Source organism: Psittacula echo (assembly GCF_963264785.1).
Source record: "Psittacula echo genome assembly, chromosome: 1".
Lineage (NCBI taxonomy): Eukaryota > Metazoa > Chordata > Aves > Psittaciformes > Psittacidae > Psittacula > Psittacula echo.
In genome coordinates, this window is record NC_137735.1 from 76,839,132 (window position 1) to 76,865,083 (window position 25,952).

General features: G+C 38.0%; 1 protein-coding gene across 2 annotated transcripts in view; it reads left to right on the plus strand.

Moving 5' to 3' along the window:
• Window positions 1–17,430, plus strand: part of PDE5A (phosphodiesterase 5A) — a gene marked incomplete at both ends in the record, with an annotated part of 62,163 nt that extends 44,733 nt beyond the window's left edge. The window contains 11 exons of one of the 2 annotated variants that reach the window (XM_080635281.1): window positions 450–509; window positions 3,583–3,729; window positions 5,997–6,122; window positions 8,213–8,307; window positions 11,612–11,699; window positions 12,719–12,819; window positions 12,913–12,990; window positions 13,858–13,921; window positions 14,491–14,565; window positions 15,074–15,157; window positions 17,293–17,430. In XM_080635281.1, the coding sequence (XP_080491407.1) occupies window positions 450–509; window positions 3,583–3,729; window positions 5,997–6,122; window positions 8,213–8,307; window positions 11,612–11,699; window positions 12,719–12,819; window positions 12,913–12,990; window positions 13,858–13,921; window positions 14,491–14,565; window positions 15,074–15,157; window positions 17,293–17,430 (1,056 nt within the window). The remainder of the gene's footprint in view (window positions 1–449; window positions 510–3,582; window positions 3,730–5,996; window positions 6,123–8,212; window positions 8,308–11,611; window positions 11,700–12,718; window positions 12,820–12,912; window positions 12,991–13,857; window positions 13,922–14,490; window positions 14,566–15,073; window positions 15,158–17,292) is intronic. The other variant, XM_080635282.1, reaches the window with a different exon arrangement.
• Between the last annotated feature and the right edge of the window lie 8,522 nt (window positions 17,431–25,952).

A 25,952-nucleotide genomic window follows, 5' to 3' on the forward strand; every position in this document is an offset into this window, starting at 1 on the left:
ACCAAACATACTGTCTTTCAGATTTTTTGCCAAGTTTCAGTTAGGGCAAAACTTTCTTTGTATCTGAAGAAACTCCTGAAAGGATTACTATGGCAACAATGTCAGGCTCATATTTATAGCTGTTTCGTGTATTATTTGTCTTTGAAAAGTGGGGCACAAAAACTTTCCAAAGAAAAAATCAGAGTTCTTTGCTCTTTTATAGAAACTAATTATCTCAAGAAGATTCTGTGCTGTGCGAGATTTTTGAAAGCTACAGGTGCTTCCTCATATGCTTCCTGAGAGCTCTCTTAAAACCAACACGGGCCCTGCATGGAAACTAAATTTCATCAGCAAATGCAATGCAATGCAAAGCCGTGCATCTGCAAACTGAGAATTCTGCTTCAGGAAAAATACCTTTCCACCACATTGCTCTTTTGTTTGTACTAATGGCTACTTTCCTCTTTCTGTAGGTTCTCTCATACCATGCTTCTGCTGCTGAGGAGGAAACAAGGGAGCTGCAGGTAACAGCGGTAATTGAATTTTTTACTATTACTTTAGAAATGCTCAACTAATAGAACAACAAAAGGCATGCATGTGAGCCCTAAATATGCAGAAGCACATCTTCCAGAAATAAAAAATACAGTGAAGCTTAAACTGATCAGTTTCTGAGTTGAATCAATACATTACATAAAAGAGAAACATTGCAATGAGAGATGCTGCAGTTATTTACAGGAGAAGCAGAAGTATACTCAGTTTGAGTGCCAGTAACAGCTGATGCAATGTTACACAATAATTACGTATTTCAGAAGCAAAATGTTGAGAACACTTCTGTACACAGCTAAGCCTGAACGTTGTATATTTTATAACTTCGGTACATTTCAAGCATCCCAAGTATGGGTGCAACTTTACTGCCTTATACAGAAATTCTGAATTTGTTAATGCAATGATGATTATTTTTTTATTATTTTTACAGTAACTTCTCTGTGCAGTGTCCTGTTCTGCTCGTGTTTAATTCTGGGTTCAGAAACCACTGCCTAAGGAATAACTATAGCTGAAATTTCAAGTACAGTTTAAAGCATAGCCTCTGCTTAGTCTCTTCAGTTCTCTCTGTTGGAGAAGACTTTCTGGGGAAATAACATCACCCTGCTGCCTTAAAAAAATGGGAAGGATGGAGGGATGGAGAGGAAGGCAGATAAAGAAGACCACAAGCTGGGTAGTATGGGACTGGACTGAACAAGCAAGGTGCCATAGAACAAGGCAGAAGACTAAGGTTATTTCTGGAACAGTTAGCATCACACAGATTTTGGACCTCAGTCTCACCACATTGTTGCTCATTGATACAGGATTTTCATGCTATGAAACCATCACTCTGAATTTTAACAGAGCAATCAGATTAGTTCAGATAATTTAGGCTGAAAAAAAAAAAAGAAAAACAGGCCTTAAAAATAAGGGTATCTTGGAACCACTGGGCACCAGACAGAGCCCAAAGCAAACCACAGACCAAGTGCTATCTTGTATGGACAAATCAGTTTGTAGCCTTTCACCTCACTGCTAGAGAATGATCCCTGTCCTATTGTATATAGCAGTGCAGATCTAGCCACTTCATTGGTCATATGGTTTCTTCTTTGTGCTTTTGCGTACAAGATACCTAAGTCAGTGACCATTCTTCAAATTGCTTCTTTAGGCATTATTCTTTCCTTTAGAAAGCTTATTTTCTTTCTTTAGTGCCACATTCCACAACTTTGATTACTGAAAACATCCCCTATGGCATATAGACTTTCTGACTGTGTTGCCTATTATGAAGGTAGTTATCTTCTGCTTTTTTTCAGTTTGATTTTCTTTGTAAATCTGAATTATTCTATTTCTTTGTAGTTGTTACCTCTCTTTCTTTTCAAGAACAGCTAAGATTTCAATGTGCAGGTTTTTATGCTGAAATGTTCTCAGCTGAAATGAAACTTACTGTTCTGGCTGTCTCTGGCAGGAGATCAAGGAAGGGAAAGATAAATTGTGACTGAAGTCAGAACACAGGCATGAGGTGTTCTGTTAAGCTCCTACTGTGTCCTTCCAGCCCCTTTCCTCATGAAATATCAGACTGCAGTTGCAGTTTTTCAAAATTATGTCATTAGAGTTTGTGAATGGTCACTTTATTTTCCACTGAACATACTGGCCTCGTGGTTCACATGCTCATAGGTGAAATACCAAATGAATCCAAACTGAGGGACACAAAATTAGTGGTACAAGAAATGTGTAAGAATGATGGATATTTTTTCCTGTGCAAATCCTGTTTTTCATAATCTTTCATTATTTTCCAATATCGACACCCAGGAAAGATAACAGCACATTTATATGGAACAGAGATTGGTAGATGTAGTTATGGGGAGAGCTGATTTGTATGCTACTTGTAAAAATATTGCAGATCATGTAAAAATATTGCAGATTATGAAACATGCTTCCTTTTCAGTGTCTCAGCCTTCCAGGACACATGCTGGAGAAAAGTCTTTCCCCTAGAATTACAAAGAAGAAGATGAACACATAGGTTTACTTTTTTCATCATTTCAGTTTTATCCGACCTTCTTTTAAACCACACTCATATTGAGGTGAAACAACTGTAAAGAAGTAGCACTGACAACTCTACCTTTTATTTTACTGAAAAGAAAAAGATACTAAGTTGTGTTCTATAGTGTAAGACTTATCATTTATTTTGTTAGCAACCTTAACATCTGTACGTCAAAAGTCAACGAATTACAACCAAGTTGTAGTACATGTAATACATGGAGATGTTACTGATAATAAAAGTTACAGATTTGTAAAAGTATAGAGCTGGGGGTTTTTGTGTACTTTATGATTTCACTTTTCATATTGAAGGTTTATGACTGTATTCAGATTAGATCAAAAACACAGTCCAAAGGTTTTAAAGATTATGGATCACAGGTGAAGCCTAATTTTTCAGGTTTCTAGACCAGAGAAAGCTTTGCCTGTGGGCATGTTCTGACTACCATAGTGCTGAACGTGGATTCTGTTAGGAATTCTGTTCTACTGACATCTCTTTCCTCACCATTTTTAGAAAAATGTAAACAGTTACAGATTTTTATGTCTGCACATCCATAAAAACATAAAACTCCATTGCCTTAATTTCTCAGTCTCCCACTTTCATACATACTCTTGGTTACAATTTGCCTTTGGCGGTTTAGATGACAGACTGACCAGGTAATCATAGAATCATAGAATAGTTGGGGTTGGAAAGGACCTTAAGATCATCTAGTTCCAACCCCCCTGCCATGGGCAGGGACACCTCCCACTAAACCATTCCACCCAAGGCTCTGTCCAGCCTGGCCTTGAACACCGCAAGGGATGGAGCATTCACAAATTCCCTAATCCTTCCCTTATTCTTTTGATCTATGGCAAAGTGTGTTTTAAATCTAAGGATATAAGGCAATGTTAAACGAGAAAGGCTAAGGAAAGATAAATGAGAAGTAATCATCAGGTTTCAGTGTAATGTGAAGTTAAAATTTTGAGTATCTCACTACTTTTTGTGAAAAAAGCCAATATTTATGTTATGCTTTTCTTTCCTAGTATAAGTTGTGTTCTGTTATTCTTCTCTAGGCTGCTGTAGTACCATCTGCACAATCTCTCAACCTAACTGACTTCAACTTCAGTGATTTTGAGCTATCAGATTTTGAAACAACACTGTGTACAATACGAATGTTCACAGACCTCAACCTGGTGCAAAATTTCCAAATGAAACATGAGGTATGAATGTTGTCAAACGTTGTTTCACGTAAAGAGACAACTTAAGTATTAGTCAATTAGGAGAATAGTGAAATAGGTCTGCAGTAAATATAAATGGAAATATGTATTAAAGAGTAGTTAGCAAACTACGAAGGCATGCAAAGTGGGCAGTACTGGAGTGTGTCCTTAGTTTGGTTCTACTCAGTAATTCGGTTAATGGACTGTACAACACTTTTAGAAAACTTGGGGATTGGAAGTAGAGGACTCAGTTAAAATTCAAATGAGTTTGAGAATATATAGCAATATTTCAAAATCAGTAAGAACAAATATTTAAAGACTTAACAAAAGCAGTCAAATGCATAAATTAAAAATGGTAAACAGAAGTGGTAACAGAGGCTTCACAGCTACTAGTATTAGAAACTGTGTAAAAGTCAATAATGTGCCATAGGAGCAAAAAGGGGCAAATTTCGTTCTTTCCTGACAGAGTGGTATTAAATACCCATGGAGTAATTCTATTGTAGCTTATTATTTGAAGAGGCACATAGAGATACAAAGTAATTTTTAAAGAAATAAGAATTGAGGAGATTGAGTAAAATTTGAATTAGTTAATCTGGCTTTCTCCAGAAAGCAGAATATTGAAAAACAGAACTTTTCAGTTAAGTGAAAGACTGTGACAAAGTTGACAATAATATTGTTCTCTATGTCTGTACAGGGTAATAAACGTAATTAGCTTAGTCTTTCCCCCAGAAAAGATTAGATGAGAGATGAGGGGCATCTTTATAGTTCGTGGAGATAGTAAAGACTGAAACAGGTTACTTAGGTGGGCTGTGGAAACTTCTGTGAATGTTTTTACTAGTAGACATAGTTGTAGATATGTCTGTCAGAGGTGATCTAGCCAGGTATTTTTACTTTCCTCCCAGCCCTGGAGGTAGACTAGATTAGACCTCTAGGATAATCTTCCAGTCAATACACACAATTTCTATTTGTAAAACCCTTCATTTTGAAATACTTTATTTTTCCTTTATATAGTTTAGAACAAAACTTACAAAGTTTCAAAAAGCAAGATTTATTCAGAAGACTTCATAGGCAAACAAATTAGTAAAAGAAAACAGGTATTTATTTTCTAGATCACCAGTTTATAGGCCAGTTTAAATTAGTAGTGTTCAAGGGCTGAAAGGAGTACTGTATTACCTAATCTGATCTCTTGAATATTCCAGTACTTATTTTCACCTTTGCAGTAAGGCCAAGAACTTGTACTGCCCAGTAAGTGGTGGGCTTCTAGTTCCTAGTGGAGCAATTGTGATGGATTTGCAAAACCAAAATAACACCATGACAGTAGACACATAATCACACATCTCAATAGAAGCAAGAGGACATTGACAGCTTTGAAGCTACACTTTCAAATTTCTGTACTAGAGCTAAAGAAAACTGGCAGTAGCTTAGCACTCCTTTTTTAACAGTGGAAAGGTAGAGAACACCACTGCTTTTCCTGTGTGGAATCATTTATGTGGGTGAATGATACTGGATTTTCTTTTCTGCAAGTACACAATCTTTTACTAGAAATACTAAAAATTTTCTTGAACAAACCAAGGCCAGCATTTAACATAAGAGCAGTATGCTGTACTCATTGAAACCAAGGGACCTTTCCAGTATACATTGAATTACTATCTGATCTTCACACCTTTCACATTTTTAGAAGTATAACCCACAATTTGTAAAACTGTTTTGCAAAACAACCAGGATATACTTTCTTCCTGCATAAAAAAAATACTAGCCAGAAATACAGTGATCGCTGTCTTTCTGTCATACTTATTTCCTTTCAGAAGTCCTATTCTATTTGTCTTTTGACAAGCTGATATGAGGGAAGAGCCACAAGTCCATTTTCAAAACAGCTCTTAAGAGAGCTCTGTAACTAAAAAAATACATTTTCTCTGTTAAATATGTCATTACAAACAAGGATTTTTTTCTCCCAGTTAGCTCAACTTAACTCAGTTTCTGAATTAACAGCACTGCATCTGATATTAACATTTAGCCATTAGTAATAAAACCCCAAACACACAAGTATTACGTACTCAATGAAAGGCTGAACTAGTGGATGTAAGCATATTCTTATCTATGTTGGCAGTTACAAGTATGTTACATTTGAACTTTTATAAGTTAAAAGGAACTTTTTTTTTTTTTTTGCTGTGAGAGTTTTCAAGCGGGAATATTACAGAAATATTTGTTTTAATAAAAATAATAGATTTCAAATACATTTACAGTTAACTATGTGATGCTGTTTCTTAAAGGTACTCTGCAGATGGATTTTAAGTGTAAAGAAAAACTACCGGAAAAATGTTGCTTATCACAATTGGAGACATGCCTTTAATACAGCGCAATGCATGTTTGCTGCTTTAAAATCTGGTAAAATTCAGGTACGTTTTGCTGTTTCTACATTAAGAATCTTCTAAAAATTTTCTTCTAAAAAAATTTTATAATGATGCATAGTTCTGATTGGCATGTCAGTAAGATGGTCATCATTCTGTGGCAGTGCTAATGAAATCAACATATTTTTGCTGAAGGTTTACAGCTTTAAGGGCTTGGTTTGTGAAATTGCTGTCATCTTGTTATATACCCTGTTTCAGTTAAATCCTCTGAAAATTATTAGGTAGATACTCACAGTGGGAAAATATAAAATAAAACACATGCATGATTATGTCCTTTTTTAAAGTTAATTCTTATGCTACAAGAAAGTCAAAAAGGTGGAGAAGAAAAAGACTGACTCTCTTTCAGGATGCTTTCTTTTAATATTCAACAGGAAATTTTTTAAGTCCAAACAGAGCTGAGTACAGCTTTAGACAAACAGTAGAATATTTTTGGAAATCAAGATTTAAATGCTCATTTCAATGCTTTTGAACAATGCTTCAAGCTTCCACTTAAAAGACATATAATATCTTTTAAAAAACAATTCAATCTATCTTTAGTGTAAATATTGAAGAGCTAGATGATCCCCAGAATATGAAAGATACCAATTCAAGATTTTTACAAAATATGGTTTTAGATATTTTTTATATTCTTGAAGAAAAGAGAATGTGTCTATTTATTCTGTATTAACGTGTTTCTTTACTTTGATTACAGACCATTGTTATTAGTTGGTTTATATTATTTTTCAGTAAATACTTCTGAGAGAATAAATAAATCCTATTTGTAGACCAAAACCTAGTATCAATAATGAAGAGGCATTCCTTTCCTCTGAAAACTTGTCTCACAAAAAAAAAAAAAAAAAAAAAGAGAGAGACAAAAGGTGCTGGAATAGACAAAAGAAAAGGCTTCATATTCCTTCTATACTGCAGTGGACATGGTAGTTTTGCTCTGTGTGTGGTCTAGGTCTGATGATACTGATAGCTTGCTTGCTATTTTTGGAATCCTGTCTGTCTCCACTGTACTTTCCATAAACTCCTTTATTCCTCACTGCATTGGATTCACTCCACACTGGTTTTCGTGTCCTAGATTCTGGAGTCAGAATGTCGCTGATCATAAGTTTCTAATTTTTTCTCTAGTTTGAGGGGAAAACCACATGATGAGGGTCACATCTTCCTAGCAGAAAGATAAAATCAGTCATTTCCAAGCTGATTTGTCTTTTAACTACACTAAGGACAGGCTTCAGTTCTAGAAAACAGATGTAAATCTACAGAAGTTGTAACTCCTTAAAGAAAATTTGGCTTTGATTGCACAGAGGGTGCAGCCCCCCAGTGGCAGTGCTGTCACTACCTGTTCTTCAAATTCCTGAACTGACTCTTGTGCCTGTGGCTCTTGTCCCGTTATGAAATGTTGCATCAACAGTGTAGCTGTGTCCAGCTTCTGTTCCTTACTGGACAGATTTAAATAAATTTTCTATCTAATTCTGCTGAACAATATTAAAGATACAAAATAGTCACAAAAGAGAAACCATAACCTGTCCACTCATCTGTTTTGGAGGTCCAGAAGAAACTCAAAATAATTAGTCAGATAGTGGTTAGTTTTGTTTTCCATGGGCTTTAAACTTCTGTTCACTTATTTGTGCAGTAATAAATGAAAAGCATGTAATTTTTTTCCTTCTGATTATTCCAAGGACATTTTATAAGAAATGTTTATACCTGGAATGTAGCCTAACTCCCTTGAGGTAATGGAAGAGCTGAGCTAAAAGTCATGGGGTCAGAATTTTAAATGATTCCTTACGCTCTCTCTTCACTGTCAGGTGATATGCAGGCCACTTCCTCATATCAGTTTTCTCATCAGTATAAATAGGACTAGATGATGTCTCCATTGATGTCTGTATTGAGATGTAGGAGAATGATTATTAGTGTTCACCACAACATCCCAGATAGCCCTTATTCTCAGCATCCCATTTTATGTCCTTTTCCTCCTTGGGCTAGAACTGTATCTGCTGTGTGGTAAAGCCAAGACAGCAGATATAAAACACATTGTGCAAAATAAATCCCCATCACTAAGCTAACTCACTTATTATGTTACTGTCTACATATAGAGCAAACTGACTGATTTAGAAACACTGGCTTTGCTGATAGCAACTCTAAGCCATGATTTGGATCACAGGGGAGTGAACAACTCTTACATACAGAGGTAAGTCTGAGAGAAGTTAAGTAAAAACAAATGAATACCAAAATCACAGGGCTAAATTAAGTACAACCTATTTGACTTGATAATGTGAGGCTGTGTAAAGGAGCAGGTTTTTAACAAAGTAGTAAGTGCGAGAACAGCCAGAAGCATTCAAGTGTCCACAGCACAGATGCACAACCTCTGTTGTTGACTAATTAAAATGGCAGATGAAGCGAACTCTTAGTAGGCTGTGCAGGGGCAGCATCTTCAAGCTCCTGTTTCAGAAGTCACATCCCCTGTTTCCCATGCAGTGACAGCAAAAGTTCCCAGCTGCTAAGGGACAACTTGTAGGAAATGTGGAGCTTTTCAGGTTTCTCCTTGCCTAGCCAGCTGTTTCCTGTCTAGTCTCAACCATTTGTGGGTCTCTGAGCTGAGATCCACAGCTATCTGATACCAAGGTGTCTCCCTACCATCTTGAACTCATGTTTTTGCAGAGTTGTAAGTTGATTTGGATAAGTTACATATTTAAAATCACATTACAAATGTATGACTGTTTTGCATTTATTTGATATTATCTATGCTCTTCAACTTTGATCAATTCTAGAATTACAGAGAAACTTTTACAACATAAAAAGTCAAAACATACTTTGAAACAAAATATTTTTACTAAACAAAATATTTTACTTTGAAGTTAACAAAATAGGGCATCTGAACTCTTCTAAAATGTTCTCCATATTTTAATTTTTAACTAAAAATACTTAGGCTTTTTATAATTTATCAGTAGTTTCAGATCTGCTCAAAATGTGTTCTTCAGTGAATTTAGTATTCAAGTAACAGTATACAATCTTTCCTTAAGTAAATAACTTGACTTAAAAAACATGGTATAATGTGATTACTGTGATTTGGCAATGTGTCCTGATCTGACCAGAGATGAGGAAAAGATACCCAGAAGTGCATACTTCTATCTTTTTCTGGGAGAGTTGGAGAGTGGAAGAAGTGGTCTGCTGTTTTCACTGTGTGTAGCGTAAGATACTAGGGGAGGAAAAGTTTGTCCAAGGCGGAGAATACCGAAAGGCAGAAAGTAAGTAAGCTGAAGCAGAATTCCACCCATTCATATAGATGTGTTCAGAATAACACTAAGACTGATGTGTAAAGCAAATTAAACCCAACAAAAATCCCCAAAAATGAAGGAGTAACCTTTTTATAGTTTCTTAATAGGGGATTCCAGCAGTAACTGTAACCTTGCAGTGATTGGAACTAGTTAGCTATTTTGTGCTTTATTTATTTAAAAATAAATTTCCTGGAAGATATCTGGAGATGCGTCATCTCCCCTCAGAAATGTCCTGGGAAAGTATCACAGACAGCAAGATCTAAATTTGCACATGCTGCAAAGCGGCAATGATTACAGCTTGATAATTATTTTGCAATGGAAAGTTCCATGAATTTTGTTTTTCAAATCCTTCATTTCATTGAAAAGTTAGTTTTCGAGGAACGGATCCCTTTTGTTTCTTAAGTATCTTGTGGATACTTAGCATATAGTTTTTTTCTTAAGCAACAGGGTTTCAAAAATTAAAATGATCCTGGTAGTAGAAATTACAGGAAAGAAACTGCTGAAATGTCTTTTGGTAGATAGGCTCAGGGTTTATTTTCTTTTTCTTCCAAACCCACATGTAAAGTAGGCAAGCCCAGAGTATGAATAGTGCATAACCAAACCACTGTGTTCAGAAGGCAGTGGTGTCCTTTAGCTCAGCGCAGTGGTTTAACAGAAATGCTGTGTACTAGAGTAGTAGGACCTGAGTTTATTTCCAGCACTCGTGTCTTCCCAGACAGCCAGGGTCTGTAAGTACCAAGCAAGCTCTAGTTTGGTGCAGAACTTGGGAAGATAAACTAAGATATTTCTCACATATTTCTCTCTTCAGTCAGGATGACCTTTAGGGGACACGGTATGCATCCCACTTAATGGGAATTTTCACTCAGCATGCATTGGCACCATACTACAGTTTGTTTCCCTCCAGAAACACACAAGCATATTTGCTCTATATGCCTTTTGTAGTGGTCTCAGAGGAGGTACTGAGCAGTCAGCCCATAATCCTCAGGGGCTTGCATCCTTTAATCTCCCTTTCTGCATTTTAGTTTGTCTTTCCATGCTTTTCTCCACATTTTTGTGCTTCTGAAATTCCCAGAGTCTCCTCTTAGGACTTTTATTGAGTCTCTGTGTGCAGTCACTTACACAGGGACCCAGTCCTGCAGGTACTAATTCATATGAATGATCCTTAACCTTACAAAAAGTCCCAAGGAACTATATGCTAAAAAAAAATTTCTGACATGATTAAACATTTGTAGGCCAGATTATAATTAAGAGTAATGGATTCAGGATCAGCAGCCAAACAGACTTGCAAAAGAATCCAGATATATTTGAAGAGATGACATAAGCAACATGGGACCAGGGTCTGAAAATGAAGATACAGTAGCAAAATTAAGGACGTTATGTAATGAGGAACGGGGAAAATCAGAAACCCTCAGAGAGGAGAAGTTTCTATGCTTTATCTAAAGCTACTCAAACAGTGAATTTTATTTTCTAGACTAAGGTAGCTTTAAATTCTGCATTGGCACAGTTGGTTTCATGCTGGTTTTCTCTGCCTGTAGTACAGCCAACATCTTGTTTCCCTTTTGGATTTTACCCTGGGCATAAGATAGGTAACGATATTGCAGTAGTTGGTGATGAAGAGAGTGGTGATGAATAAAGTACCAGTACAGTTACTAATATTGGGAAATTACTTGATCAACAATTTTGGGCCCTGCAGAACAGTCCACTGAGGTAGCAGGAAATTTACCATGGGTATCTGCAGGCTTCAGATTAGGTCTGCATTTTACTTGCAAGTTCAGTAGCTGAACTGACTGAATATGCGAAGCAGGTGTTTAAAATGTAACAAACCCCAAAACCGTCACTTAAATTTTGCTTGTGAATGAGTCCTTGTTGCCTTCCCCTTTCATACAAGAACTTTCACTCTTCATAAAACCTTGTATTACATTTTCACTCCTTGTGTGCAGCTGGTCTCTACAGATAACAGAAGGCAGAAAACTAGAGCTGGTAATGCTCTGAAAAGTAACAGCATTGTCTTTTTGCCTTTACACCCCCTGCATCCTTCCAAATGTATTTGCTTTGTTTGGGAATTTACACAGAAAGCGGAAAGGAGCTGGTTAAGAACAAACCTGGGTGGGTTGGGAAAACTGTTAATGAGAAAAAAACATTAAGAGGGAAGTCATTTCTGGACTAGTAGTAAGTTTAATTTGATTTCTTAATTTGATTGGTCTTTTTACTCTGCAGAAGTGAACATCCACTGGCTCAACTGTATTGCCACTCAATCATGGAGCATCATCATTTTGATCAATGCCTTATGATCCTGAATAGTCCAGTGAGTGCCACATTTTTGTGTACACTGAAGGAAACTATTCCCTAATTTACTTTTTATTTTTAGCTTTTGCATAGATTCCCACCCTTTACATTCCTAAGTGATCTTTATTCCTTTTTGGGTAAAGAATGCAAATGAAGCAGTTTTGAAATCACGGTTCCATTGCTGAGTGTCACCAAACCTTTCCAAATGTTGCTTGACAAGGGAAGCCTTGCTAATATCCTTTTGAGTACCTGCTTCCTTGGACCAAAGGAAACAAAAGGCTTTGTTGCCATTTTCATGACCTCTTATGAACCACCAAACAAACTCAAGTCCTTGCTCTCATTTCAAAAAACATTCCGGCCTACACATACACAAAGCAGTCCTGATGAGACCAAACCAAACACTGCTAATGTTGACATTCCAAAGTGAAGCCAAACCTAAGTTAAATAAATATGCAAGCAAAACTAAGTTCTTCTTGGTTTATATTATTAACTAATTCTAAAGTATAGGCAAGTTGCTATTTCACCAGCTCCATAGTGCTTTGGTTTAACAGTGGGCTACTGAGCTTATATTTTTATGTAATAGAATTTAATTGTTATTTATGTTGCTTCATAAAAGGAAAATATTTTCATTTATGTGAGATGTATAGGCAGGTACTGGAATCTGTTATAGTTCCTCTGCTTCAGGGAAGGATCAGGAGGAAGATGAGAGAGAAATGCTATAATACAGCTAGCAGCAAATTTAATTTTGATGAATGGAATGAACTCAAAGGCTTTGATGTTGCTCTGCTTGGAGTTTTGTTTTGTAATAGTTGCTTAGGATGCTGTTGCTGTGCAGCTTTCTGCCATTACTCTAGAAGACTGGAATTTTTATTTTTAAATTGGGAAATGTGCAAAAGGAAGCAGGGTAAAAGAATGGCATCGGATATGAGCAAGCAACTCATAATGAATCAGTATCCAAGAGACATTTTAGCAAACTGGTGTACTGTTGCCCATTTTACTGATAGCACTGGCTTTTTTTTTTTTTTTTTTTTTTTAAAGGGAAACCAGATTCTCAGCAGCCTTTCCATTGAAGAATACAAGGCCACACTGAAAATGATAAAACAAGCCATTCTTGCCACAGACCTAGCACTATACGTAAAGTAAGTGAAAGGCAAGTTTGGCTGGATAGTCTTTGCTGGATGTTTGAATTGTGTCAGCATGCTGCAAAAACTTTTGTTTTAACTTCCTTAAAGGAGAAGAGGAGAATTTTTTGAACTTCTAAGGAAGAAGCAATTCAATTGGGAAGATCCTACACAGAAGGAGCTATTTTTGTAAGTAAAAGCAGTCGTCAGTTAATATTATTAGGTACCTGATTTTCAATGCCATGTTGCTGTGAATTTCATTAAAACCAGATGATCTGTGTGCTTGTACAAACTGGCAGTAGCACATAGCGGCCAGTGGCCAGTCACTGACTGACTCTTTGGGTCTGAAGTACAAACTCTGCAACCTGTACAACAAACTTTGTTAAGTAGCACATGGAGCTCTATGAACATTTCTGTTCTTCCCAGGAAAGTGTAGGGTTCCTGCTTATGTAGCATGTTCTTTTGCTGTGGATACTTTATACTTCAATATTGAATTGTTGAAACTAACAGCTAAAGATTCAGGACAGGCAGCTTGTTTTGAAGCAGATTCCTTAATAGCAGGGAAGAAAAGAGAACATTAAGAACAGAGAGATATTGTAATGCACAGCTACAGAAAACCAGGCTTACATAGGCTCTCTTGGAAAGAAAAGATGCCATATTTCAAATTCAGTGCCTTTAAAAACCAGTCTAATTTAGTCATGTTTTATATCTATTCTTATTCCAGTTCTTGGCTGTCATACTGTCAATAAAATAGCAGTCACTGCTAATGTCATAAATAAATAAATGTGATGTCTGTCCAGTAGCAAATAGAATGAAACAGTTCATTTGATGTGAATCCACCGAATAAGCTGGTCCAGCTTTGCTCATTTCTGCGGGCTCATTTCACACAAATAGTCAAAGTCTGCTGCATCACTGAGCCTTGGATACTTTTATAAGTTCCCTTTAACTTCACTTGTTTCTTTGATGTTCCTTGAAATTTTATATTGTTTTATTAATCACTTGACTTGGTAGCTACATTTCATAGGTTTCTTTTTTTTTTTATTTTTTTTTCTACAGAGCAATGCTGATGACTGCCTGTGATTTATCAGCCATAACCAAACCATGGCCAATTCAGCAACGGGTATATACTTCATTTTAAGATTTGCTAAATACAAATACTGCATAACAGCTTCTGCTTCTTCCATCCAGTCCTTATTGCAACAGCAGTGGTGGAATGCTTAGGAAGTACTCCTTCAAAGTGCTGTATGTGGACTGAAGACTTTCCCAGGTCTTTGTAGCGAGATCTGTGCATTTAGCTATGTCACCATGTTAGCAGTAACCTAAAGGTGAATCAGGAATCTTTGTTCTCTCCAACATTTCGGTGTTACTAGAAAGCAATAGTCAACTGATACAACACCTTAGTATCAGTTGGCCTTTTTCTGTGTTGATCATTGCAGCTGGTATCAGTGATAAGATGCCTATGTGCCATTTTATTCACTTCACTTTGTCAGAGTAAATATCAGCACACCAGGTGTTTGGTTTGTGTACAGATGTGTGCATGAAGAACTCTAAAAGCTAGCTGTTAAGCTGGAGAGTTTCATTATGGGGGGTCCCAATTCAATATATCCTAAGGAAAGACGGGAAATAATAGTTTTGGTTGTAGGTAGCTAGTGAACTTTTAGGGCTCTCAATGTGTGAAATCTCTTACAGATTGCTGAGCTTATAGCTACTGAATTCTTTGACCAAGGAGATAAAGAGCGGAAGGAACTCAACATAGAACCAACAGTAAGTGACAAAGTCATGCATAATCACCTCTTTCAAAATGGTCTCTACAAATGGCACTTCACGTCATTGCTTTCAAAAGCAACAATTTCTCCCACTGACCAGAATACAGGGCCAACTCCTTCCTAGTAGTCAGTTTTCTTCTGTGGCTCCCAAACACCAATGGTGTGGTGTTATCTCTGAGCCAGAAGAACAGACTACATTATTTCTTCTAAATCAGTATTGTCTAGGAAATACATTCCTAAATTGGTACGTGTTTGCAAGCTATGGAAACCCAGTAAGCATGTCTATTTGTCTAGCTATTTCGGCTCTGTCATTCCAAAGACAATCTCCTAAGGCAAGTCATGCACTCAAATTACCTCCACTGTAACAAATGTACTGATACCCTGCTGTGCTGAGCTTGCGGTGCATGTTAAGGTGCCACTTTTTAATTGCAGCCTTTCTCTTTGGTTTTGGCTGGGGTTTTATTTAATGCATTTAAACACAGAGCTTGTTTGCTTCTTATCTGCAGGATCTAATGAACAGAGAGAAGAAAAATAAAATTCCCAGCATGCAGGTTGGATTCATAGATGCTATTTGTTTGCAGCTGTATGAGGTATGATGCCTAAGCAAGAATTGCAAATATCTAAATCCAGAACTGCTCACTGTAGCCTGTAACAGATGCAGATTTAAAATTAGAATAAAAATCACATACAAAACTACTCCCGTAGTTAAAAAAGGTTGTTTTGGTTTTGTTTTTGTTTTTTTTTGGTTATATATTGCATATAGTTAATTATTCAGTTGAAGAAATTATTACTTTAGCATTTATCATTAATGGTATATTTGTCTGATTAATGCATTTTGATATAAGAACATGTTGCCTCTTCCAGCTTTCAGTGTATCACTCTTGTCATCTTGTCCCAAAGTCTGACTTGAACTGGAACAGCACATGGCTGACAGTGTCTGGGATTTTTACATAGATTCAGAATATGCCAGTTTGTGTCCTAACCCAACAGATAAGTGACAGTGACTTACAGGGCAGAGAGCACTAAAGAGGATGGGGAGCCTTATGGGGAGGAAGTGGCAAAACCAGTAACAGCACTGGTATATTCAAGGAAGGGGCTATGGTTTGAGCTGATCCAGTGTTTTGTTTCTTTTGACTGGTGTACAGGTAGGGAATATTACCTGCTTACACAGATTTTTGTTTTCTTTAGTGAGTAACAAATGGAAAAACAGATAAGCAACTTCAGCGTTACTTTGAAAATGAACAAGCAAACAGTTCACTCACCCGATATTCAAATGCTACAAAACCAAACAATAACAAGGGTTGTAATGACAGCCGTTTTCACTGTTTTCTTCACTTTCCTCCAGTCAGTAGGAATGTGACACACAGCACAAACATAAATGAGTTCCCAATACAGCACTGCAAGTATGTGAGTTACGTATGTGCAAGTATGTGACTTTGCCTTGGTGAGGCCGCATCTGGAATATTGTGTCCAGTTCTGGGCCCCTCAGTTCAAGAAGGACAGGGAATTGCTTGAAAGAGTCCAGCACAGAGCCACAAAGATGATTAAGGGAGTGGAACATCTCCCTTATGAGGAGAGGCTGAGGGAGCTGGGTCTCTTTAGCTTGGAGAAGAGGAGACTGAGGGGTGACCTCATCAATGTTCACAAATATGTAAAGGGTGAGTGTCAGGATGACGGAGCTAGGTTTTTCTCAGTGATGTCCAGTGATAGGACAAGGGGTAATGGGTGTAAACTGGAGCATAAGAGGTTCCATGTGAACATCAGGAAAAACTTCTTTACTGTGAGAGTGACAGAGCACTGGAACAGGTTGCCCAGGGGGGTTGTGGAGTCTCCTACGTTGGAGATATTCAGGGCCCGGCTGGACAAGTTCCTGTGTGATGTACTCTAGGTTACCCTGCTCTTGCAGAGCGGTTGGACTAGATGGTCTTTTGAGGTCCCTTCCAACCCTCGGGATTCTGTGATTCTGTGATTCTGTGATGTTATTCAGAGTAGGTCAGATCTCAATGAATTGAAGTTTTGTGGCTTGTGTTAGCTAGGTAATCAGTACAGTTAAACTGAATGATCTACAAGTCTTCCTTTTAAGTGAAAAAATAAAAGCAATGTGTTTCATTCCTTCCATATTTTTAATTGAAAAAGTACCATTTAGCACTTTTAAATGCTTTTTAGATATATACAGATAAATAAAACAGGAAAACTACAGAGATGTCAGCCCTATTCTTGTGGAGTAAATGAGCAACAATTCAATTAGGTCTACTGGAACTAATGCAGCAGCCTATAAAACCAAAAGGATCTATGGAGGTTTATACAAGCTGGGAACTCAGTAGGGTCTGTATATAAAGTAATAGGAGAACTAGACATTGCTACCTCAAGTTATTTCAGCAAGACCTGAATTGCATGTGAAATTCTGACTGATATTACATTTTGTATAGTGACCAGCAGAGGGGCCAGGATTCTTCTCTGTGTACTTTGCAGGTGGTCGTAGTAATTACAGATCAGTGGGCTCAAACACTCTTTCCATACCTCAGTCTAATCTGCACTAGTGCCAGGTAATTTTGTTCATGTTTGATATGCAGCAGGAATTCTTCCTTGAATTTTAAAATACATGTAATTTTCAATTAAATATACACCTCATATTTAATTCATTCTGGTCTCTCATGATAATCTTTAAGAACACTTACTTTGTTGTTAAATTTAATACATTTTACATATTCTTGATTTATTTCAGGCCCTAACGCATGTGTCAGAGGCCTGCTACCCTTTACTGGATGGCTGTAGAAAAAATAGGAAGAAATGGCAATCCTTAGCTGAACAACAAGAGAAGAATCTGATCAATGGAGAAAGCAACCAAGCCAAACGGAACTGAGATGCTGTGAAACAACCACAAGCTTGAGTTCACGTAGAAAACATAGTAATAGGGGAGTTCTGCATTTTGCTAAACACTGTATGAATTTGGCTTATGCTTTGCCACCGCTGCATTATTCTTCCACATTTCAAGATATAGCATGACCATGTATGTGCCAAGGTTTTACGAAGATAGTGTGTTTCTTTTATTACATCTGATGGAGATGGAAAAAGATCTGCAAGGGTACTTTTTGCTACCTTATTCTGTGAGAAGGTACGAGTGCAGTTACTCGACTGACCCCCAGAGCCTATTACTTTACAGATGTATATAGTTGTTTAGTGATCATGTTGTGGCCAGTATCTTAAAGACTGCTGCATTTCACACCTTTTTTCTTCTTTCAGTCTTGTTGCATTACGTTATAAAAGTAATGAGCAGTCTTGCCTTTTCTCTTCCCAGAGGTTCAGAGGAAGGACTGGGACTACCTCTGGGGAGCCTAATCCAATATATACTATGCTAACCTCTTTCAGGAGACAAAAGTGGGCTTTGGGGTGAAAAAGTCCCAGAATCTGTGCACCCAGTAGGTTTTTTTCACACTAGAATCAGAATTACCAGAATTACCAGGTTGGAAGGGACCTTCAAGATCATCAAGTCCAACCCATGCCCTACACCTCGACTAAACCATGTCACCAAGTGCCACATCCAATCTCTTTTTAAACACATCCAGGGATGGAGACTCCACCACCACCCTGGGCAGACAGTTCCAATATTTTATTATTCTTTCTGTGAAAAATGTCTTCCTAATATCCAACCTGTACCTTCCTTGGCGCAGTTTGAGACTGTGTCCTCTCGTTCTGTCAGTTGCTGCCTGGTGAAAGAGACCAACCCCCACCTGTCTACAACCTCCTTTCAGGAAGTTGTAGAGAGTGATAAGGTCACCTCTGAGTCTCCTTTTCTCCAGGCTAAACAACTCCAACTCTCTTAATCGCTCCTCGTAGGGCTTGTGGCCCAAGCCCCTCACCAGCCTCGTTGCCCTCCTTTGGACGCGCTCAATCATTTCCACGTCCTTCTTAAACTGAGGAGCCCAGAACTGGACACAGTACTCAAGGTGCGGCCTCACCAGTGCAAGTACAGGGGAAGAATAACCTCCCTGTTTCTGCTGGCCACACCATTCCTAATGCAGGCTAGGAAGCCATTGGCCTTCTTGGCCACCAGGGCACACTGCCGGCTCATATTCAGCTGGCCATCCACCAATACCCCCAGATCCCTTTCTACCTGGACACTATCCAGCCACACTGTCCCCAACTTGTAACATTGCAAGGGGTTTTTATGGCCAAAATGTAGGACTCGGCACTTAGACTTATCAAATTTCATCTTATTGGATTCTGCCCATCTATCCAACCTATCCAGGTCTCTCTGCAGAACCTTCCTTCCTTCCAAAAGATCGACACAAGCTCCCAGCTTAGTGTCATCTGCAGACTTACTGATGAAGGACTCAATACCCCCATCCATGTCATCAATAAAAATATTGAACAACACCGGTCCCAGCACAGACCCCTGAGGGACACCACTGGTGACTGGTTGCCAGCTGGATGCAACACCGTTCACCATCACCCTCTGGGCCCGGCCATCCAGCCAGTTACTGATCCAGCAAAGAGTGCTCCTGTCCAAGCCGTGAGCTGCTAGCTTTTCCAGGAGTATGTTATGGGGGACAGTATCAAAAGCCTTGCTGAAATCCAAATAGACAACATCCACAGCCCTTCCCACATCCACCAGGCGGGTCACCTGATCATAAAAGGAAATCAGGTTGGTCAAGCATGACTTAACCTTCATAAACCCATGCTGGCTGGGTCTAATACCCCGGCCATTTCTTAAGTGCTGCTTAATAGCACTCAGTATGAACTTTTCCATTAACTTTCCCGGCACTGAGGTCAGACTAACTGGCCTGTAATTACCAGGATCCTCCCTCCTACCGTTTTTATAGATGGGCGTCACATATCTTAGCAATTGTCTTACATTTAGAGAAATAAAAAAAACCCCAAAACCTGTGAATTACTAAGCAATGGGGGTCTTAGGAATTTTGTGGTAGGAATGTCATAAATATCCATGAATAATGAAAATTACTTGAAGGTCAATGAAATGTCACGAGATAAGTGACAGCTCTCATAGAAAGCTGCAAGAAGCACACAGAGAAATGGAAACTAAACAAGGTCATTTTTATATGCTCGTTTTAACTTCCTTTGGAAGCTGAATTTAACATCATAAACAACAGACTGAATCATGGGCAGGAATAGTAGAATAGAATATAACTGCAAGAGCAGAGATGAAAGAGATGAATCAGAATGACGCAGAAATGGTGACACTTCTGGTGACTATCAATGACTTGAGGCCAGTGCTATTATGAAATGGCTATGACCACTCTTAAGTTTTATGTTAACATATTTTAAAAATCATTTTTATCATTAATGTTAACAATGATTAATCACAATAACTTAAAGTAATAGGAGAAAAAGAATACCAAAAACAAAATCAGCCAAGAATGCTACAGGGATTTGTCATTTTTATTTGAGCCATTAATGTTCAGAAAGGTAAGAAATCTATTGACTTGCACTAGTAAGAAAGGTAACATTGGTATTTTATTTAAATGAAGATGACTAATCAAAATTGTCTTTAATTGGGAGACAATTCAAGATAATATACACATTGGACCAACTCCAAGGTACAAGGTATTCCAATAGTCTGCAGCATTTCTGCCAACCTAAGTTATTTGTCACTGATTAAATCCTATGTTAAACTTCCTTAATGACTGCCAATATTGTAATTACTATTATATTATACAATATTATTGCAGCTGAATTAGAAAAAAAATTTCTAAAGAATATTTCTCATTATTTTCCAGATTAAAAAAAAAAAATGGAATTAAACAATCATAGACTTCCAGGGCTACTGTTATGCAGTGCTCCATATGTGTGTTTATATGCACACACAGTACAATGTATGTATGTAGTATGTCACAGCTTTTGAGAAAAATGACAGTAGCCTGCCCTTCCAACACACTCTGCAGAAAGAAGTTTTTTGGTACTTCTTGATAAACAGGAAACTTTGCTTCAGGATTTGCATAGTCCTTGTATATTCTTTTCCTTGAATGCTTGAGATACTGAAATGTAATTATTATGGTAACTGATGAGATACATATTTAATATAAATATGACTAAAATGTATGTATATAGAGGTGTATTCTAGCTAGTACAGTTGAGACTAGTAATTCATAGTGACAGCATGGCAAATCAGCTACAGTGATACTACAGTGTAGTGACATGTCATTTCCATTAAGATCCCAGCATTTCTTTGCTATATTGTGTGTTCAGCAAACCTTTAGTATAACATAAATTTGTAGCTATTATAAAGGAGTGCTGGGCTCATACTTGAAAAAAATGGACATGATGTTGCATTTTTTCAAAGGTTCACATAAAATTAACAGTTCTACATTATGTGCATATATCTAATTACATATCTGTACACATTTATCCCACAGAATCTCTTCCACTACAAAGATTGGAACAAACATAGAAATGTGGTTCCTAGTAAATGAACCATTTAAATTTCATAATACCTGTATATATTTTTACAAAACCAAACCCTTTAAACTGTTGTTTTGAGAATCTTAAAAGCATAGGCTGCTGTACTTAATAAAATTTCAGAGTGATCAAATTCTTCATCTAGCTTCTTACTCTGCCTGAAGGCAAAGTAGGAGTATGCTGGTTTTGCATCAGCTTTGTGTGAACTGTTTGCAGAAACCGATCAGTCCTTTTGTAATGTAGGTAAGTGACAAGAAAAAAAAAAAAAAAAAAAAAAGCCAGGTTGTTTCCTGCCTGGAATTCATTGCCTTCAGAATTCAACATTTTCAAACCTAGCTCATGGATTACAGCCATACAGCTGCCATTAATTTCATTATGAGTTTTATTTTTTTTTGTCAGGTCTCAAACATATTCTCCCCAACTTACATTGTCTACCTAAAGCAATCAGTGTGGATCACACAAGAAACAAGCTGCAATGGAGTTCATCAGTTTGTCAGTTCAGTTTTAAGTCCATTAGAGCCACTGTGAAATTTGATATTTAAGTCTTCAGGTACAAGATTTTTTCCATTAATTTGTAATACTTGTCTCAATGAAGACTTCTAAGTCAGTAGCCTGTTTGTTCTCAGACATGGACATATTTTCTTTAAAAGTCACTCCACAGCACAGTTTAATGCTTAAAGTACACTCTGTGCTTTGGTTCCCCTTCTGAAAAAATTACTTGTCATATGTATTAACATACACGAAATAAAATTAGCAGTGAGTCTCTTAAGCTGTTGTAGTACCTCTTTTCCAGCAACCCAATCCAATATTCGCTGTAGAATGTCTAGGTTTTGTATTATCTCACACAATAAAAGAATGGAGGGGTAACATAACATAATGTTGATTTTGGAGATGGTATTGATTTTTCATTAGTAGCACTTTAAAGTTAAGAGCAGATTACTCTCCTATCTTCACAGAATACGAGTGGGCTAGTGATAAAAGTGAATACTCTTTCATTGATGACTAGCTGATCTCTCTTTCGAAGAGAGGACTGAAGCCTCATTTTATGCATCACCCTCCAGCAACTGTGTGCATGTAAAGACAAACTTTTGAACTCCAGTTCAATGGACTTTAGCTGGCAGTGGCACAGACTAAATCAGAACACTGTCTAATTTCTACATAAGATTTCTCAAAATTACTAGGTAACTGAATTTCCAACCCATTATGCAGAAAGATTACAAAGAGTCAGCCCTAGCCCCTTAAAATTAGGAGATGTTGCTCAAGTCATCTGATTGGTGCCCCTTAGAATTATTCACAAGAAGATAGCAGATGGAAAAAATGCTTTGCTCATAATAAATTCATACATGTTTTAAGGTTTTATAGAGACCTAGTATTTCAGGCAAATTTCTACATTAGCTTTAGTTAGGAGTCTTGGCTCTGTGACACTGTAGTTTCTTCTTCACATCAGATCACATACAGTTTATATTCCACAAGGTTTCAGCTTTATTTCACAGTTCCTGCTGTACTTCTTCAGGGACTTGCACTAAGTTGAAAGATCACAGAAAGGTTAGGGTTGGAAAGGACCTTAAGATCATCTAGTTCCAAACACCTTGCCATGGCCAGGGACACCACACACTAGACCATGTCGCCTATGGCTCTGTCCAACCTGGCCTTGAACACTGCCATGGATGGAGCATTCACAACTTCTTTGGGCAACTTGCGCCAGTACCTCACCACCCTCACAGTAGAGAAATTCTTCCTTATATCTAACCTGAACTTCCCCTGTTTCAGTTTAAACCCATTCCCCCTTGCCCTACTGCTACAGTTCCTGATGAAGACTGTCTCTGGCATCGTTGTAGGCCCCCTTCAGATATTGGAAGGCTGCTCTGTGATAAGCATGAACATTCGGGCTTGAATAACAAAATTACCTTGGCCAGAGTATGACAAATGATGAGGACTGGATTTTTTGGCCTGGATTTTCACAGGAACAAGAAACATGACAGAATCTGGCCTGGTAATCAGTGACGCCTGCTAAATGCAGCAAATTGTGACAGCATGATATTTGATCTTTATCACTGCTAGATGAATGGAAATTGCATAGGAAGGTTTATTTTCCACATTTTGACAATGCTATATAATATTTCTACCATAATATTTTGCTATAATATTAATATAATAAATAATATTTCCACGAACTTTCACAGCATGAGCTTGTCATGCCAGGGCCTAAGGCATGCTCAAATGCCCATTTGAAATCAATTAGATGATTCCCATTTAGGTCTGTGGGAGTTTGATTGAGCTATATACAAAGTGATGGAATGGGTCAAATCCACCTTTTTTTTTTTACCTATAAAGAGGGACCAAACTCTTATCCTTGGTGACATCTGCCTCACATTTTCTTTGCTGTATTCAGCTATTCTAGCTGATGCCTGAGGTACCTTACAGATGTAACTGAAGTTAGAATTTGAGCCCTCTATTTATTAACATGGCAGACATCTCCATGTGTCTCAAAGAATGTAGTGTGAAATGCACTGTAAATAGTTTTAATATATATTTCTATTATAGTTTAATAAAATCTAAATCACAGTCACTAGCCACTGAGTTTGTCTATTTGTATTCTTTTACTTTTTAAAAATATTTGAACAAATACATTGTTTCTGGGCACAGTATTTTTGTACTAGGTTAAGGGGGTTACTCTGCATATTATGTTTTGCCTTTAAGCAGTATTAAAGTCTTCTGAATGTTACGAGGTCTTGCTTGCTTCTGTCCTATGACTGCTTAGTAAAACTAGTTACATAAGAGAATCATTAGTACTTACTGTACAGCTGAAAGAGAATATAGTCAGGTTATTCTCTAAGGTCAAACTGCTAATTATTACTCATTTCCTCATTCTTGTCTTTTTACTGTTTTCATGCTATTTAGAATAAAAAGGATGATGTCAAATTTTACTGTTTGTTAAGTAATAGTATTGAGGTTGCTTTCAACAAAATATTGTTTCCTGATTCAAATAATTGCTTGTGGAAATGTGTATTTTATAATAACTTCTCTCAGTCCTAGAAATCCAGAAGAGGAAAAACTTTACTATTAATATCAAGATACTTATAGCCTAAGTACTACTTAAGTAAGTGAGCCAGTGGTACAGTACTTCTCATTTAAAAAATCAAAAAATAATTCACTGCTTCTAACCACCAGAGAGCACTGCAACTACACTTACTAGTTGTCAGAAAACAGTTTATTTATTGGGTAAATAGAACTAGCAAATACAACTGTTATACAGATCTATCTTCTTACCCCAAGTATCAAGTATTCCTGGAGCAGCACGTAAGAGAGATGGAAATAGTCAACCCTGTGCCTTTACGCAAAAAGTTGACAAAACTATTTTTGACAACAAAGGCCTCATCCTGTGTGAGCTGCTGATCCTAGAAGTAATTCTAGACCAATGGGTTTCCTGGCAATTTCTCTTCTTTGCCTATTAGGTTCTCCGCACCAACACTTCCGGCTTTTTTAGCTGTAGGCAAAACCAAAAAGTATGTACATCCCTGACAAACAATAGCCTCATTCAAAAAGTATGCCCTGGGTTCAGCAGCAGCAGTCACTTTTTCTCCTTCTTAGTAGCCGGTGCAGCGCTGTGGTTTTGACTTTCGGCCTGGGAATAATACTGATAAAGCCGATGTTTTCAGTTGCTGGTCAGAATGTTTCCTCTGACCAAGGACTTTGTGAGTCTCATGCTCTGCCAGGGAGGAGGAGAAGCCGGGAGGAAGCAGGGACAGGACACCTGACCCAAACTAGCCAAAGAGGTATTCCATACCACAGCACGTCATGCCCAGGGATGTAACTGGGAGTTACCCGGAAGGGCATGTCCCTTTTCTCTGTTGGGCTCATTTCCGGCGGGTGGTATCATATTCTCTTCCCTTGATTGGTGGTAGCAGTAGTGATTTGTGTTATACCTTAGTTACTGGACTGTTTTTATCTCAACCCGTGGGAGTTACATTCTTGCGATTCTCCTCCCCATCCCTTGGGGGGGGGGCGGGGAGTAGGCTGCGTGGTTCTAATTTACAGCCGGGGCTTAAACCACGACAGTTCTTTTTGGCGCCCAACGTGGGGCACGAAGGGTTGAGATAACGACAGATCTGACCGGAGTGTGTCTAATCGTATTTGTGATAAGCATTCAGTGTTTTGGATTAATAGTCACTCGTCACAATGCTGATTTATTGGCTCTCAAAGTTGGTGGTTTTGATCTCACAGTTTCAATATGCCGTAGGTTACTTAGAGCCGGTATTTGCCGTGTTAGTGTTTTTCAAGTGTGGGGCTTGGGCTAAGGTTATTGTCTCATTGTATTTTATGGTAATGACTTGTAATACAATAGAAAAATCGATCATGAAACTGATCTGGCTTATGTTCCCAGTGTGGTCACCACCTTTATACTTTGGGAAGTATATAATACAAGTGCTTAGCAATTACACATCTTTTTTCTCCTTCCTGGGTGGTCAACCTTTGAAGGAGACATTCTTTTACCCTCCCAGTGCCCCTCCCAGACCGTTTGCAGCATCGTTTGAGAGTTTTGAAGTTTTTGAATGGTCTTTTAATATTGTTGAGACCTGTTTGCTGATTGTGATGGGGGTCACCATGTTGGCACGCATACAGAGTGTGTTTTGTTCACAACCATTACATCTGATCTCAAGAGTTAAGCAGAGTCGGGTTTGGGTCTTGTCTGGGGTTAGACGACAATATAGGGGGACCGAGAGATTTTCCCCGAGGCTGGACAGCCATGAGTGGCAGGGTGTGTGGGACAGTATGGGCAAGTACCTAGGTCAGCGGGCCCCTCCAGTGCGTTGGAATTTCTCCACCGAACAAGTGCAAAATCCAGAAGAATTAGTAAAACACTTAAATGAGGTGTGTTGTCATCCTGGCCATACCAGAGAGGGACAAATCATGTCAACGTGCTGGGGCTTGGCCTATGCTTACCGGGCCTTGTTCAACACTATCCAG